Consider the following 14476-nt stretch of genomic DNA (forward strand, 5'->3'; position numbering starts at 1 on the left):
GGATAAATTGTGTGTTTGAGGTGCCGATTGATAATTACTTTTCCAATAAGTTGTGTAGAGTTTTAGAATGTACTTATCCACAGTCGCGTGGATAGCAGGATAGCTGCTTTCGCTTGTGTGATACACAATTTTCTTTTGTCATTGTACGTTTATTTGCGACCCACCAATCCAATCCTGAAGCCCATGTCACATGTGTTCCAAAATCTGGCAGCGTACCACCTTTAGAAGAGTTCATGAGCAGTTGAACCACACTGTTCAATGAATAATGATCACACGATGCGGAATATTATCGTTTAACGTCCGAGCTAAATACGGATTACAATTAACTGCTAAGTATTCAGTAAATACTATTTACTTCTTGTACTCGAAAGTTGTTATACTTAGTATAATGGCGCGTTGACACCCGGTTGTGCAATAGCGTGTTATCATTGTACGTGTACAAAATTTTCGGCGGCAAAAGTCGTCTTATCAATTGACCATTATATTTTTTGTACGTTCTTTTCCTACTCCTGCCTTTACACAAGCACTGTTACCTACCTAAAACCACGAACTCTGAATTGTCCACGGCCGATTTTATTTATTATCAGCCGGTTCGACAGCCTGCCCAACTGCTGACTGGGATCTGCGGGTGTGCAGCTGTACTTCCTAGTTCCTTTCCAAGGTTGACGGCGCCTTCTATGCCCTAATTTAATTCACATTTCACGCCTACGCGACGACCATCACAGTTACACGGGGGCTAAAGGAATAACAATTTTTTATCAGTTTTTGTTCTTCGTGTGAACAATTTACAACGATCTTACTATCAGTCTGGTATCGCCGTCTCTTCGCAGAGTATTAAAAATATTCGTAGTTTTACCCGATACGTTCGCATCATGGAGTTCGAATTTAATATAAAAGATGTGGCTACTGAAGAGGTGCTGAAGATTGACAACACGCTGACACCTTTGGGACACGAACAAAATGACGAGTAAATGCCAACTTATTATTATTATTATTTATTAAGTTTTTACGTTACTTTATACAATAGGTAACTACAAGGGCGTGAGGGCGAAAGAGATTACAGTGTATTCGAAATTTAATTTTATGTTAGCTTGGGTAAGTACTAAGTGAAGTTAGTGTTTGTGTGTAGGTAGAAGTATAGTGAATAAGAAATTGTTCTAGGTGAATTTTTTAAAATTTTTTTTATCTAAGGGGTATAGTTATTGCTATTGCTATTGTATTATTAAATAAGTACTTATACTTATTATTGATTTTTGTGTATAGGTTGAAAGACAAAATTAAACTGATCATCGATGAGATGGGCAAAGCTTCAGCTGTCGCTCAAGAGTTGAAGTCGCCTGTCACCAGCGCCAACAAGCTGGCCAATTCTGATCACATCCTCTACATGATGACTGAACACAATAAACCAGAGTAGGATTTACACATATATTGTATTTATTGGTTTCTATTTATACCAACTTAATTTCAAATTTTTGATTAAATGAACTCCATTAAGCATTAATCTGTTTTTAAAAAACCAAGCTCTTTAAAATATTTATATTTTATTCAGGCTTGTTCATTATTTGTATTTGTTGTGTGTTTCAGACATTTCAGTGTTGTTGGGATTTTAAAGATGGGATGGAAAAAATTGTACCTTTATAACAAAGCGGGTTCGCGGTCAGAAGCGATGGTCTACTGTTTGTTAGATTTCTACATACATGAGTCAAAACAGCGTAAAGGTTATGGAAAACGTTTATTACTATGCATGTTACAGGTAATAAACTTTTAACTCTACTAAATAATTCTGAATTTCTGAATATATTAAAGTTAAAATAATATAATTTTGACATAATTAAATAGTTGTTTTAACAAAAACTGATATCAAATTTTTAGGATATAAATTTAGCAGCCAAACATTTAGCTATTGACAAGCCAACTAAGAAATTATTGCAGTTTATGTGGAAGCATTTCCAATTATCTAAATTGGTAAACCAAGGAAATAATTTTGTAATATATGAGGAATTCTTTGATGACACATGTAAGTATTTCATAATAATTTAATGTATAGTCTGGATTTAAATATTTTTAAAAGCTTTTAAGTTAATACTTACTACTTATTTACCTAAATACTAAATTACATATGAAAATATTCCTTTTTTACAGAACAAAACTTTTTCATGTGTATTTTAAATTGTTAGAACCAATTTTTGTTAAACTGTGGCATATACTTGCTGAATAGAGTATTCATTTCTTAACCTCATCGAGAAGTTGCATCTTACATGTATCTACTCTAATACGTATATAAACATTAAAATCCAAAATATACTTTAACTTAAGTTTTTCTATATTATTAATGATTTGATTAATTTATAGCCGATGAAAAGAATCATGACGATAGTGGATATAGGTAAATTTTTATTCTAATAATGAATTAAAAAAAAGTTATTATTTTAAATTATTATTTTTTTGTTTTTAGAGCTGTATCTTATAAGCAACAGCCAATGTTTGGACGACATGGTGCTCATAAGCATCACGATACGATGGGCGAGGTAAGTGTTGAATCAACAACTCACATATATTATTTATAAAAATTAAAAATGATTGTTATTATTTATAGATAGTACAAGGTGAAGGTGATGCTGCATTTGTGAAGTTCAAGTACAATCATGACACTGATTTGTTAGTATTTAAAATGTTAATAATCTAGATTTTAATTTTAATTTTAAATGTTTTAAATTAATTTAGTGTGGATAATCAGTTCAAAGAAGTGAATCCACATCCTGAAAATGCTAATGTATTCAAAACTGACAGCGATGGAAATTCCGTAAAACGTGATCTTAAATTTCATCATAACTCTCTATGGTAATCAAAACTAACAATGTATCCTAACATAATTATTGTACTCTGTTCCAATTCACATGCACATGCAGAAATACGAATATATAGATATTTTTGTTTTAACAGCTTAACCTAAAGGCAACTTCCAAATATTATACTCTCACATACTATACTTTAATAATAATCATTAATATTTTTTGTGAGAACTTATTTTTATTTTATTTATGTAATAGTCTATTTACTGCTAACTATGATGCTACTAACTATTTTGAGTTCTACATTCTAACAAGGCTGATTATATTGTTTAATTTTCTTCTTTTTTTTTTTTGTATTGAGCTGTTATATATGTTTACAGACAAAACAGCATTTTAAATAAATATATTTTTACTTTTGATAATTATATTAGTCATAATTTATTTAATTTTTAATTGACATTATCTATGTACTAGATCATTGTTGTACTCAAAATGTTGTATACATCTTGTGTCAGTGTTGTAAAAGATATATTATTGAATTTTGTAAATCGACATTCAGAGTTAATGACAGTTACTTCCTTAAGTTAGAGGATGGAGTATAATTAGATGAAGTTAACTAATTTTATTTTATTTGTCAGATTTTCCGAGAAGTGAAATAAGTTTTTTATTTAGCTGTTTTATAAAAGTTTCGTTAACTTATATCAAGTTGTAAAAATTGAAAACTGTGATAATGTGAGAAGACTATAGAATTATAGTTAAAAATAATTTATTGTTACTTAAATAATGAACAATTATCATAATTATAGCTATAACATTATAACATATTTGGAAGTAAATGAAAAACTTATGTTAGTGTACAACCTAACAGTTGTGGTTTGCAACCAAATGTGGTATAAGATCTGGTTTATCGCTATAGGCTGTGATAGAGAACCAGCTCAGCCGCTCAGGCTTAGATGAGTGAAATTCGAGTGATAATCAAAGACAGTCAACAAAATGTTCTGAAACTTATTGGTGATTAAAAAATTATATGATTGTTAGATTAGTTAACTTTGGACAAAACAGATTTTATTTCTTTCTTCTTAAATGCGTCTGTATTTTAATATCTCACTTAATAATTTAAAAACTTTAAAGTTTGTTTTACAATGAGCTACAAGTATATTAGTAAGAAATTGGATTTCATGAATTTTTTTAAGCAGTTTTTAAAGCGATTGTAATAATAAGTTGTAATAAGTTTTTACACATAAAAATAATAATAAGAGTAGTAATGATTAGAAGTTAAAAAGATAAAATAATTTTCATATTGTTAGATTTTAAAGTTTGATAGTTTATGTAAATGTGATATAATTACTTTAATGACATCAAATAAATTATAAACGAATAACAACATTTATTATACATTATATTACTGTTATTAAAATTTTTTTTAATATTTATAAGCGTTAACTTCTACTCGACTACTATTAGCTTTAAATAATTTTGTTATTCTTTATTATTACTTTACTAGATTTTGTGATTTTTTTTTTTTTTTAAATGGTTGTTCTTTAATAACTTAAATTATATAAATTTGCCAGTACAAATTGCATTATATTATAAAACTTTTCTCTAAAATAGAAAAATTTTTCAATTCAAATTTTAGAACTTGTATTTACACCAGAATAAACTTTATTAATACAATTAAAGTTACAAAGGTTTTTGTTTTGAACGTACAATTACGTAAAGACTGTCATGTACGAGTATGTATAGTTGTGTTTATAATCAAAATTGCAATTTATTGTTATAGCTATAAAATGGGATTCATCTAAAAAATCAGAAATTTCGATATTGTTGTTTAAATACTACATTTATATACAACACATTAAAACTAACTTGTAAATTTCTGTTAAAATAACTTAAAAATGTCATAATATTTTAAAGCATCTCATTAATGTTTATTATTTCTATTTCAAAATATTTATACAGTTTTCACTTGATAGCTGTTATGAAGTTTAAATTAACACGTTATATAATGTGTATGTTACTTAAGTCTAAAACATTTGTTAAGGAGCATAAGAGATGTACACAATTATAAACAATATTAAGTACTAAAAAAAAGTATTAGAAAACATTTTTTTTATCCTTCTTCATATTAATTAAAAGGGTCGAACTTTGGCTACACAAATCACAAAAGTCAGTCAAAACTTGTTTTTGTATATTTTTGGTTAGGTTGAATGATAGCTCGAATGGATCTTGTAGAACAAGTCCATAACATTTTTCAAAATTCGAATCAACTTTGGATTGCAAGGTTTTAAACTTGGTTCTCTGTATTTTACTTAGTGCAGTCAATTTGCTAAATTTTTCATAAAATGTATGCTTTTTCATGCACTGGCCATAGCAAGTAGATAATACATAGTCCTTAAGTCTTCTTTTGTTGGCATAGAATTTAAAAAAACCTAATAACAGTTTATCATTTCTAAAGTGAACGAATTTGTTTGACCATTCTCCAAATGTACAGTCCCACCCTAAAAAAAAAAAAATAATGAAAATATTTGGGTATAATTTTAATAGAAAAGGATATAACATTATGCAGGTACCTTCAATAACTTTGCGATCAGTTTTTAAGGCTTTATTTCTGAGTCCCATCACTGACGGAATAACATTTTCAGTCATCAAGTAAAATAATACCAGCCATATTAAGGCATAGCTGGTGAATAAATGTCTATCTTTTAAACCATTTTGGAGAGCCCAATGCTTTACAATGACGCAGACCAGCCACTTCACAACAGAGCTCTCCGACAAATACAACCTACGCCAAAGACAAATAAAAAATGTATAATCATGTGACAACTTTTTGATAAATACGTAACTGTGGTGTCACATACTTGATAAGTTTTGTGTTATACACACTCAGACCACTTTTAAAGGATACATCGCAGATGAGTTTTGATGGTATGTGATAAAATTTAACAATAGGTACACGAGCATTGCAAATTTCTTCAACATTTTCAAAGATTTTTGGTTTCTCTAGACAACGATTAGCTAATGTTTTAACCAGTTCCACTTGAATGTCAATATCATTTGATATATTTCCGTTAAACGTGTCATCTGTAAATTAAGATCACTGTTATTATCAATATTTCTCAACATCATCCACTATACATTTTTCAGATCATCAGAAAGCTCACAGATTTTAAAAAAACAAAATATTTAACATTCAATATGAGATTAAAATATTAACAAATCATGATTTGAAATCCTCACTAATATTCATAATAGTATTTTCTAGATAAAATAAAATAAAAATTATATTTTTAGCTATTTTTATTACATTTTAAAACATTTGTAATTTAGTAGTTTTTAATCAATTTAAAAAATATATTGTTTTTAAACTAAACATTTTTTAAATGTAATACAACAGTTTACAATGCTTTTCAAAAGCTATTAATGTAGAAATTTAATACGTCAAACCAGACGAACTAGTACACAGCAGTATTATACGCACTGTGCAGTTGCTAGTTGCTTAGTATCTAATACGTCTTTTGTATATTTTCGCCGTTTTCAAATATGAACCGAAAACAGATTAATGAAATTCAAAATTATTTGGATGAGAGTGATAGTGGTTCTAATTTGCTTTCTTATGGGGACGATTCTGATATCGATCCAAGTTATGATTTTAATAGTTATTTATGATTTTGATGTATTATAATCAAAAAAATGATTACAGCTATAGCAGTAATGTCAACTTACATTGACTTTTCAATGTACGTACAGCACCACTGCTATAGCAGTAATAATTTTGTTACTGCTATATCAGCAATAAAAAAGCGCGTTTTAAAAGTAGGTTATGGGAATTTAGATAAATGAAAACTGTCCGTCAATGTGTTAAAAGTATTGAAAATACATGGGTATAATTTTGTTTTATATGTTTTTAAAGTTCAATATTTATAAAAATTATAAAAATTTTCAATTTATTTTGCAGTTAAAAACTCATAAAGCGTATAATTTGTTGGAATTCAAGGAATATTAATTATGGAGTAGAAACTTTTTATTTTTATGTACATTATTACATTTTATACACAATGCAATTTTTCAAATAGTATAACACAATATTGCTAGACAATACTAATGGCATATTCATGGATTCAAAAAATTTTGAATATGAGAATTACAAATTATCAAGACTAATTTTTAGTTACTTTTATGTCTTCACATTGTCTTTAAGTATGTCACCACATTGACCTTAACTGATAAGTTACTAATAATAAATTAATTACATTATATAACTAATATTATTATATAGAATGGTTATAATATAATATATACAATTTTTTTGGTAAATATTAGTAAAAATGTTCTTAGAAAAAGAGGTTAGTAACGATAGCCACTTAAAAATCATTTATCATATTCAATAATTTATCATTGAATTCAAATTGTATAATATACACTTTAATTAAATTCAATGACACTAGAAACATTGAATGTTTTTAAAGTAAAATAACTTCATCATAGTTATTTTTTTTAAGCCTAAATATTAATTTCAACTTTTTGCTCCTATCTAATAAATACAAACAAATGTCTATGTAATATATTATAAAATATTTACTCTAAATTATTCTTAACTTATAAAAAGTTGCAATCTAATATTTATAGTATATTCTTGAAGTTTAATAATTAATGTAAGTTAAAACACCTGTCTCCAAATATATATCTATATCAGTCATATTTGTAGCTAGTCCATAAATCCGGGAACCGAAAATGTGAATCTTTTTTGAATTTGTTCCGATTTGAAGGCTATTTATCGAATCACACAGTTGTTGAATATAAGATTGTATTTTTGAACTGGTTAATGTCTTATTCATAATCTCCAAATCACTGGAAATTGTATCGCACAACAAGCTCCAATCTTTAAATAAATCTATTGTCTTCAATGATATAACTTTTTCTACAAAGAAAAACAAAGTATTAATAATTTTGTATTTAGTTTATTAAAAATTATCACCTTGATTATTTCCTATTACTTGTATTGTAAAGCCATACTGTTCTTCCAGTTTATTTTTATCCTCAACTAAACATTTAACTTGGTCTCTAAATGAAAATTATAATTAAAAAAAAAAAAAACCAAACTACAATTATCATTATAATAGACAAATTAAATAGTAAACCTACATATTTTCGAAAAAAATTATGAAAGAATTGTCTACGTTCTTAATCTGTTTGAAATTGCCATAGCTTTCTTGAATTATTTTGTTTAGTGAACAATAATTGTTTCTTTTTAAATTAATATTGACGTCTAAAAAATCAAAAGTATTAAAATTATTGAATTTGAATGTTTTAAGTTTTAGAAAATACTCGTAGAGTATAAAATAATGTTCACCTTTAATTTCTATATGAACGAATTTGTTTTTTTTGTGTTTTTTTAAAGTTTGGATTTTTTCAATTTTTATATCAGAACCTTTGTCATTATTGATGGGATTTGAGTTATTACAATTATCAATATTATTTATTGAAGGTATGACCAAAATTGTTTTCATGTACTCTTGAAATTCTTTCATTATTAAATGTTCATCAGTCACCAAATGATTACCAATAAAAATAGAAGAAATATTCACATAGTAAACACGACAAATATCACAGTATACAATTGATAAATCATCATTTTTCCTATGAAATTTTTCGTCATGTTTAATCCAATCATCACGATTACCAACAACCAGATTACAAGTGTCACAGATATATGTAATAGATTCGATGAAAACATTAGTTGCTTGTGGCATTTGGATTATTAATTCAAAATTCATTCTTAAGTAATTGTTAAAAGCTGATTTTTTTGGTTGTGCAGATAGTTTTTCTATTAAATTCAAAATGTTTTCTTCTAGATCATGGGTTTTTATATTTTGTATAGAAGTAATCATTTCATTATTGTCCTCATATTTAGTCTTGTAAGAGTTGTCGTTATTATCATCATCATCATCATCATCATTGTTTTCAATGTCATGAACATTATTAGAGGCATCATCATTATCATCAATATGATCATCATTCTCATCATCAATACGATCATTATTCTCATCATCAATACGATCATCATTCTCACCATCAATACAATTATCATTCTCATCATCAATACAATCATCATTCTCATCATTGATACAATCATTATTTTCATCATCATCATCATCATCATCATCACTTTTAATAGAATTAGTTAAATAAATCTTCATTGTTTCCATAGAACGATCAAGAATCTTGAGCTCGCCTATTTGGTTAGGTTTAAAATATTTCAAAATAATATGCTCACTACTAACAAGATGTTCGCAGTAGTCAGAATGGACATTGAACTTTACTAAACAAGTGGAACAAAAAAGTGATTGTCTAGAATCGTTATCTTTATGTACACAATCAAATAACTGTTTGTCCTTATAGTTTTGACAAATTCCACAACAAAATAAAATATTACAACTAAAATGTGCATTAGTGACGTTTTTGTACACTTGAGCCATTAAATCTGGTATAAATAATTGACGTCCAATATCATTATTCGTTTTCAATATTAAATTTAAAATAAAAGAATCAGTTCCATAAAATACAGTTTCACTTACATAACAGTAATACGAAAACAATTTTTGTGTGTATTTTTTTCCAACCATTGTTTTACTCAAATGATCAAAACTTATTACATGGTCCACCCAACATTCGTACAAATTTTCATTAACTGCGGAACATAAATAATCACATACATTACAATTTACCGTTAGCAATGTAATGCAGTTGTCAATACAAGAAATTTCTTTGGATGAAATACATTCAATAAAATGATCATAAATACATTCATATGTCAATATGTTTTTTTTATTGCAGACAATACAACAAAATTTTTCTAACAGTGAACTTATAACAAAATATTTTGTTATGTAGTAAGGCAATTTCTGAATCGCAAGAGTTGACAGTTTTGGTACACTTCGAGCTCCGTTTAAACACCACAAAACTATATGTTCAAATGAATGTTTGTGGTTTAAAAATTCTTCATTATTAGAACCATAAAATGTTATCCAACACGAATTGCATACAGATTTATTGGCAGCTTCACTATGGCACTGAGTGCAAAAATCATTTATTGTTGTATCATAAGTGAAATGAAAGCAATCTGTACAATAATGTAGCATGGTTTGTTTATCCTCAACAGTATATTTTGCATACACATAGGCCATCACTTTTGATAATGATGAAATACATTTAGGTTTGCATTGATGTTGTAGTATACTATATTTAAATCCGTAAAAATGAGTTTTACACAAATTACAATCATATGAATATTTTTTTATATCTGAATCAAAATCAATAGAAATATGATCAAGTTTAAATAAATGACATTTCCATTGATCAATACTATCAGTTATAAAACAACACTTCAAACAAGTGAATTTAAATACAGATTGGATATTTTCGTCAATGAGCATTCCATTACATACCGACAGATGGAAAAGAATATCATCCTCTACAGATGCACATGAAAGATTACATTTCATACACTTGGCATAGTTAATATTGATAGAAAATGCTTTCAGCAATATTGGAGGTAATTTAATCAATACTTCAAGATCATCTATTGTTTTAGCCATTCTAAATTATGATAGTAATATTATCTGAAAAAAAAGAAATCCACAAATTAATAATATGATAAATTATTCCAAAGAAACTGAATTTTGCATTTTAACTTTATTAAATCTTTATATTAAGTTATTAGATTATTGGTTGTAATATAATATTTAACTAACATACATTTAGTATAATCATCAATAACAAAAATAAATTATTATAAAAGTTAAACAATACTATATATATATATATATATATATATAAAACAATGTCTAAACATGGATTAAGCGTATGATGTTTGTTATTATAAATATATTTTATTTTTGATTTAATTATGATTTATACCAATTGTATTGGTATTTATTTGTAAATCTGATCATTTCTTATTTGTAAAATGACTTGAATATATTTTTGACAAAATAATTATAATGAAAAACTATTTATTAGGTATTTTTATAAGTTTTATTATAAGAATTGTTAAATAATAGTCTAATTTTTGTATAGTATTATATCTATGATTTAACTGTATAATTGAAAAATACTCAAACTTTATAATGATTGATTAATATGAGATATATAAAATTAAATCTATAGGTAAAACATTTTTTTTTTTTTTAATAATAGGATTTAAACATCAAAGTAAAGTTTGATCATAATACCAACAATAAAATTATGTTATAATAATAATAAAAATTAATAATTTAGCTTCATTTATTTGAATAATTTTCAAAATCAAATTCATTTAAAGAATGTACCATAGACAAATTTTGTTTTGATTAAACTAACCTCAGTAACCCATAGCTATCTTAAAACAAAATGTTGTATCCCTATCTACTTAACCTTAGAATCAGCTAGTTACTAAAAATAATTCAAGTTATGCATTACCATGTTTTAAAGAATTGAATAAGTTTGGATATTTATTATAGTTGTTCTTAAAAAATTTTTTAACTGTATTTAAATACAAAACAAGTAGGTGTTATAAAATAAAATAACTGAACTGAACTAAATCAATTATTCATTTTACTTATTATTTTATCTAAATTAAATAGATAAATGTAATAATCATTTAATTGAAATGTTTTTTTTTAAGTAAATCAATAATTTATTGACATTTTTAAATTGATTAGTGATCATTACAAAATTATATTAATTAACTGATATCACTTATCAGCATAACATTGATAAGTTTATGACCATTAGAAGCATAAACCACAGAATATTCTGTGCAATGTGCATAAACTTTATAGGGCTCATACTAATAAGGTCTATGGTTAAATGGAAATGCATTCGTCTAAACTGGTAAATAAAAAAAAATATGTTTGGGATGTTTACACCTTTTCATTGATATGGTTTGTTATCCTAGCGCAGGATAATGTTACACCAGTTTAGATCAATAAATTTCTAATACAGGTTGAAATAATTTGAAAATTCATGATATTTAAGTTAATTCATGAAAATGAATTAATAAAAGAAATCTTGGAATAATAAAATTATTTTTTTAATTAGAAGCATACACTATTCTGAAATATTAATATAATATTATATGAATAAGTAATGACTAAAATTAAATTAATAATTGAAAAAAATAAAATAAAATAATTATTCTTTATTGTATAAACTTTATATTATTAAGTAGATAGTTAGTTTTAATTGCAATCTAATTAATACTTTATAATCTTTATATTAATGGTATATTTATCTAGCTGCACAATTTAAACACAAAGACATTTTTTATAAAAGATTTAAAAATATAATTATACTCCACAGTTGTTTAATAGTCTAAGTCAATGTCATACTTATGATTTATTCATGGGGAGAGGTCATTATGGTTGAAAATTGTAAGTACAAATTAGGTAATTTAATACAATTTTTTCATCATAAATTATTATAATGTACCATTTGTATACTTAATTTCTATTACAGCATATTATGTAAGTATATTTAAGTGGTAGATACTGTTTTATTACCAATATGATATGTTAAATTATATTAATAATGTTTGTTATCAATTTAACTTTATTATTTCTTTTAATTATTAGATAGCGAATTATTCTATGCTCTTTTGGAAAATTGTTTGATTACTTTAGCCTAACTCAGTAGTTCCTTATTGTTAATATTGAGTAAATGAAGATGGTTAAGTTCCTTACACAAATTTTATTAAAAGTTTTCAACTGCTTCAGTGTTTATTCAAAATATTTTTACATTTTAATACAGACAATGCAAGGGGTAAGGGGCTTCCAGGCATGTCACTAATCAAAATGTGAACATTGCCTGTAAAACTTTTAATAAGACCATTTATGCTTTAATTAATTTTAGTATATTTTATCTAAATAAAACATTATACAAATAATGCTCCAATTTTGACAATGTCTACAATCTTATAGTATGACATATCAATAAACAAAAATGTTTTAAATAGGTACTTAAGGGGATTTCAATTCTTCTGCACAAGTGTAAAATAATAAATTAAAAGTTTTCTGAACATGAACATAGTTCTGTAATTTCAATACTAGAGTGACCGATGTCTTATTTAAAAAAAAAAAATTACGCTCTAACGAATAGCTAAGATTGGCGTCTCTAAATATTACATTTAATTTTAAATAAGTTAAATAATACTAGTACTTACCAGTCACAGGATGAAGTATCAGTGTTCCAAGGTACAATTCGCCGACTCAATAATAAAGATCTTTATCGTCTACGATACAAACCAACAGGCAGGAAAAATTGTTTATTTTAATTATCTGATTAATTATTATAATTGAAATTAAACATACTACATCGTATTAGACAGTAGACGGGTACCGCATAACAGTCAAGAACTACAGATGCCTTGCAATTAACGTGCGTCGAAGTTACAGTTGCTGTCTTATCACCGCTAGTCACGACGTAAATTCTACGGTAAGTCAACATGTTTTGTGGTAAGACATTGATCCTAAGTCGTTATTGAAGTGCTCGTTGCTGATCTCGTATCGCCAATCTTTTAACAACAATCTCATAAGTACAATAATTCATTTCACCGCGATTAAGGATATTAATTTGATTACCAGAACGATAGAAACACGGAAAAAGTCTTAATGCTTTGAAAACGGTAGAAGTCCGAGGTGTCATTGTGACAGTATGACTGTAATGAGCGCTAGTGTTCCGTGTTCGTATTTTGATAAAAAAATGTCTATTTATATATTATTTTTATCATAGACGATAAACTTATTTCGCGCGTCAGTAACCATAAGACTGATAATGTTGTGCGGTATGATGGTACGGCAATCAATGGCGGAACCGTGGAATCGATTCGAATCAATCCACCGAAAAGCGTATTGTCGCCGCGGTACAAGCATAGATATTATGAGGATTTTTAATTAAGAATTATTTTCATAATAGTTGTGGATACAAGTTGAAAAATATTTAATTTCGCCAGGCCGTTACTGGTCTATGATCGCAGAGACGTGGGTTAAGGGTTTGTATTATACAACGGTATAAAACTGTGTTATACGAAATATTATAGTCGAAGACACGAAAACTGGCGTGTGATCTTCGTTGTACACCGACCTTCACTCTGTCTGCAAACAATGGTTCTCAATTTGCGGCGTTATTTTTGCGCCATTACAAAACGAGTACTTTTAAACGGCGAGCCAATTGATTTTAGAGTTTTGAGAACACGTTAGACGATTTTACCGTTAGGATCGCGGCTGTCGCACGCCATTTTTCGTGTCCCCGACTGAAAACGTATGATATACCTAGAAAAAAAAAGTTAAGGCGTTACTTTTAGTCGTTATTGTCATAAATAATATTTTTATTATTTATTATTATCATTTATGATATTGTAACATGTTTATTTATCATTCGTGCATTAGAAATGACTCAAATCAATTGTACGACTGTTATATTATTGTAAAATATATAGGTACACCGGTACACACGGATGAGGTAGAATACAGGTAAGTATTAATTATGGTTTTCGATTTATTTCTATTTAAAAGTTTAATGTAAAAAAACAAATAGGTACCCTAATACTTTTATTTATTTACACTCTTTAAAGATAAAATACGTTTTTTATTAAATTTCTCATATTAAATATAAGTACTTACTACTTAGTATTTATAAGAAGTAAAAAT

General features: G+C 26.7%; 2 protein-coding genes across 2 annotated transcripts; one reads left to right on the top strand and one right to left on the bottom strand.

The window, feature by feature from the left end:
• Window positions 1-872: 872 nt before the first annotated feature.
• LOC112596929 (alpha-tubulin N-acetyltransferase 1-like) lies at window positions 873-3157 on the top strand. The gene is made up of 8 exons (XM_025342805.1): window positions 873-967; window positions 1264-1410; window positions 1585-1753; window positions 1873-2017; window positions 2353-2386; window positions 2456-2528; window positions 2597-2658; window positions 2725-3157. The coding sequence occupies exons 1-8, from the start codon at window positions 873-875 to the stop codon at window positions 2843-2845; spliced, it is 846 nt and encodes a 281-aa protein (XP_025198590.1). The 3' UTR covers window positions 2846-3157.
• A 1731-nt stretch (window positions 3158-4888) lies between these two features.
• LOC112596976 lies at window positions 4889-13464 on the bottom strand (the record flags this gene model as incomplete). Its single annotated transcript, XM_025342868.1, is given in 11 exon segments — window positions 4889-4903; window positions 4905-5290; window positions 5363-5574; window positions 5651-5873; window positions 7459-7710; window positions 7768-7853; window positions 7935-8058; window positions 8143-8748; window positions 8944-10411; window positions 12991-13059; window positions 13139-13464. Coding segments are annotated over 9 exon segments (3348 nt in total), but the record flags the coding sequence as incomplete, so codon positions are not given.
• Window positions 13465-14476: the final 1012 nt, after the last annotated feature.

The sequence above is a fragment of the Melanaphis sacchari genome, unplaced genomic scaffold (genome assembly GCF_002803265.2).
Source record: "Melanaphis sacchari strain LSU unplaced genomic scaffold, SCAv2.0 Contig36_pilon_pilon, whole genome shotgun sequence".
Lineage (NCBI taxonomy): Eukaryota > Metazoa > Arthropoda > Insecta > Hemiptera > Aphididae > Melanaphis > Melanaphis sacchari.